Source organism: Guillardia theta (genome assembly GCF_000315625.1).
Source record: "Guillardia theta CCMP2712 unplaced genomic scaffold GUITHscaffold_8, whole genome shotgun sequence".
NCBI classification, from domain to species: domain Eukaryota; class Cryptophyceae; order Pyrenomonadales; family Geminigeraceae; genus Guillardia; species Guillardia theta.
Window position 1 is genome coordinate 133,898 of NW_005434666.1, and position 4,014 is coordinate 137,911.

General features: G+C 59.3%; 1 protein-coding gene across 1 annotated transcript in view; it reads left to right on the forward strand.

The window, feature by feature from the left end:
- GUITHDRAFT_101615 (hypothetical protein) overlaps window positions 1-2,819 on the forward strand; it is a gene marked incomplete at both ends in the record, with an annotated part of 6,738 nt that extends 3,919 nt beyond the window's left edge. Inside the window, 3 exons of the mRNA XM_005839366.1 lie at window positions 283-468; window positions 688-2,148; window positions 2,217-2,819. Of these exons, the coding sequence (XP_005839423.1) occupies window positions 283-468; window positions 688-2,148; window positions 2,217-2,819 (2,250 nt within the window). The remainder of the gene's footprint in view (window positions 1-282; window positions 469-687; window positions 2,149-2,216) is intronic.
- Between the last annotated feature and the right edge of the window lie 1,195 nt (window positions 2,820-4,014).

A 4,014-nucleotide genomic window follows, 5' to 3' on the forward strand; every position in this document is an offset into this window, starting at 1 on the left:
CCTCCCTCCTCCCTCCTCCCTCCCTCCCTCCTCCCTCCCTCCCTCCCTCCCCTCCCTCCTCCCTCCCTCCCTCCCTCCTCCCTCCTCCCTCCTCCCTCCTCCCCTCCCTCCCTCCTCCCTCCCTCCCTCCCTCCCTCCTCCCTCCTCCCTCCTCCCTCCTCCCTCCTCCCTCCCTCCTCCCTCTGAATCTTCTTCTCCATCTCCCTCTATCTCCTCTCCCCTCCCCCATCCTCTTCTTCTTCCCTACTCAAATTGTCCATCCTCTCTCTTACTTGTGTCCAGACTCAAGCAGGGCAATACGTCGCGCACGTTCGTCTTCAGGGCCAGGACATTCTTGACAGCCCCGTCAGCTTCATCGTGGTGGCGGGCCCAGCAGCATCGCAGACAAGCATCGTCAACAGCACAGACATCCTTGCCCTTGGCACTGTAGGAGAACACTGGAGGTTTAAGATCCACGGCTTTGATAAGGTAACTTCTCCTCCTCCTTCCCCTCCTCCTCCTCCTCATTCTCCTCTTCTCCCATCCTCCTCTCTTCCTCCTCGTTCTCTTCCGCTTCCTCTGAATACTGCCCTTCCTTCCCCCCACTCCTCCTCCCCTCCTCTCCTCCTCTCCCATCCTATCCTCATCCCTCTCTTACCTCCTTGCCTCCTTGTTTCGCGCTCAAGTTTCCCATGACCCACCATACAGTTCTCGAACCTGCGCACTACGGGTGACGACCCCTTCTCCGTCCTCGTCTACTCACCCATCTGGGCTGACTGCAGCAACTGCTCCAATTGCTCCCTCCCTGACGGGTCGACGATCAGCCGATCGGACTGCCTCTCTTCCCCTCCTCGCAACGGCGTCTGCTCGCCTTGCCCAAGTAGGCTTGCAGCTGTCGTCGACCTTTCCATCCCTTCCTCTTGCTCCCAGGTCCTCCCCCTCCTCGGAGACTTCGGCTGCAAGGGAGGAACGTACCTCGCCGACTTCGTCCCTACCAAGTCAGGGACGTACGCCGTGACTGCGTTCCTCAGCGGAGCTTCGGTATCGCCTGTCATGTTCACCTTCACTGTCTTCCCCGGCGTTCCAGACCCTGCCTTCTCCAAGGTGGAGCCAGACGGGAAGTCGCTGACGCTGATCACGGCTGGAGTCCAGCACAGCTTCCTGATCAAAAGCTTCGACAGGTTCATGAACTCCGTCCAGTACTCCCTAAGCAGCTCCTTCCTCCTTAGTGTGACTCCTTTCCTGTCGTCTCAAGTGCTCCTCGCCTCGTCGACATACGAAGACCTGGGCTCGGGGCTCTTCCGGCAGACCTTCCTCCTGTCGATCTCGGGGAGTTACAAAGTGAACGTCTTCCTTGACAGCAAGGCTGTCGTTGGCTCCCCCTTCAACGTCACCGTCATCTCAGCTGGAGTGAACGCCTCCAACAGCATCCCTAGGGGACTTGGCTTCACCCTGGCCACCGCAGGGATGGCAGGGAGCTTCTTCATTCAGACCAGAGACTCGTTTGGGAATTGGAAGACAGCAGCCTCGGCCGGCAACTGGCAGATCAGCGTCCTACGCTCGTGCGCGGGGCAAGAGGCGACCACGTTCGTCCCTGTTGTCAACGACCTGCAGGATGGAACGTACGCCGTAGTCTACACCATCACAGTCAGCGGGAGGTACTGCCTAGTTGGCTCCGACGGCAGCACTCAGCTTTCTGGAACTCCGTCGGAGCTGACGGTCCTCCCTGGTTCAGCTTCTCCGCACTATGCAGCGCCTTCCGGTTCCGCTCTGTCATCGACTACCGTCGGAGTAGTCTCGTCCTTCCTCATCCAGTCTGCTGACATGTTCGGGAACGTCAAGACGAGAGGAGGAGACGTCTACCAGGTCGAGCTCAAGGGAGGCTGGCGAGTAGCAGCCGACAGCTCTGTGGCGCAGGAAGTGACAGTGACGGGGGAGGTCGAGGATAAGGCGGACGGGAGTTACGTGGCCCGGTACCTGACCACCCGCTCGGGATCGTTCGCAGTACACATCTTCCTCCTCTCGGGCACCGCGGGAGCGAGAGAAGAGATCGACGGGAGCCCTAGAAACATCTCTGTGCTCCCTGGACAGCTCGATATCTCCCACACGGCTGTCTTCTCCTTCAACGTCGTCAACCCCGCGTTGGCAAGAACCTTATGCAGATCCTTGGTAAGGACAGCTTCGCCAACCCGCTCACCTCCTCCTCCTTCGCTGGCTCCCTCTCCCTCTCCCTCCAGCTCATCGGGGGAGGTCCTTGGATCCCAGGGAAAGTTTACAACTCCTCTTCAGTTGGGGTGATAACTGGCGAGCTGTTCGTGACGCAAGCAGGGCTGTACCGCGTCCTCCTCTCCTCCGCGAACGTCAGCGCAGCGGGCTTCCCGCTCAACATCTCTTTCCTCCCCGGCGATCCTACAGTGTCCAACTTCTTCCCGACCTTCCCGGAGCATGTCGTCTGCACACACCCACAGGGATGCAACAGGACGCGGCGGGTTGCGACAGCAGGAGAGAACAGCGCGTTCATGGTGACCTCGGTCGATGAGTTCGGCAACATGGGAGATATGCTAGCTCCTCCGCTCCTCCTCACGTACGCAGACAGTTACAGTCCCTCCATCCTCTACAGGAGCGACAAGTCGGTGGAAGGCGTGTCTACAATCTTAGTCAACATCACCAAGAAAGGGACGTACAACCTGACAGTCGTCGACCTGCAAGGCACCAGCATCCGCCTCTCTCCCTTCCTCTTCTCTGTCGTCCCCGCAGATCTCTTCCCTCCTCTCTGCACGGCCGTAGGGAACGGCATCACCGTCGGGAGGCTGGAGTTGACGCGACTTTCACGATCATAGCAAAAGACAAGTGGGGCAACCAGCGGGAGCATGGGACATGGGATGACATCCAGAAGGAGGTCTGACGAGTCCTTGTCTTGAGTCCTCCTACTCGACCTGTCAGCCTCCCTGCCATCTTGCTCTGCCCTCCTTCCCTCCCTCTCGCCTTCCGCCTTCGCTTCCCTCCTCCATATCCCTTCTCTTGCCTCTCTTCCCGCATCCTCTCCTCAGTTTCTTGGCGTACTTTTCTCACATTCTCATATCTCTCTACCTCGCCTTTCACTTCTTGTTCTTGATCTTTCCGCACCATCCCACATCATGTCCTGACTCATTCCTCCAGTTTATCGCAGACTTCTTCAGCTCTAGCATGTCCGTCTACACAGCAGCAGGAACAGACGCCTCCCTCCTCCGCCGCTCCATCCGAGACCAGGAAACAGGAACCTACCTTGCAGCATACCAGGTCACCGCAGCAGGAAGGTACACTGTGGCAGTCTACAGGATAGAACGAGGACTCACCAACGACTTCGTTCACATCCTCGGCTCTCCCTTCTCCGTCCTTATCAACCCTGGCCCGGCCTTTCCCGCTAGCATCCTCCTCTCGGGAGACAACCTCCTCACAGCCCGTGCAGGGCAGAACGCAAGCTTTTCCCTCCAGTCCTTCGATCGCTTCGGGAACCGCCGCACCCAGGGCAACGATCCTCTTATGGCCACCGTCACCCTGACGAGCGGAGGAGGAGCGGTCTTGGTGCAGCAGAACTGCAGCATCAGGAGCGCGGGCTTCGGCAACTACACTCTCTCTTACCGCCTCACAGTCAGCGGGCAGTATACCCTTCGGGTCACCTGCAACGGCGTGGACGTGGGGGCGGCAAGGCCGATCCGCAGCCCCCTCAGCCTCTTCGTGTTTGCCAGCAGCGTGTGGGCCCCCCAGACTCTCATCTCCGGGGAGGGATCGAGGGTTTGCACTGTAAACAAGGAGAGTAGCATGACGCTGAATCTGCGCGACATGTACGGCAACGTCATCACCAACACCCTCACCTCCCTCGAGCTGTGCGCAGTTGACAGCTGCGACATCAGCCAGGGCGCTGCTTCCCTCCGTCTCGTCTTCTACAACCTGGGATCAGGTGCTCAGCTCGCTCCCGCGCTGTGCTCGCTGCGCCTTGTTTGCGAGTGTTTTCCGTCCTTTCTCCTCCTCCTCCTCCTCCTCCTCCTCCTCCTC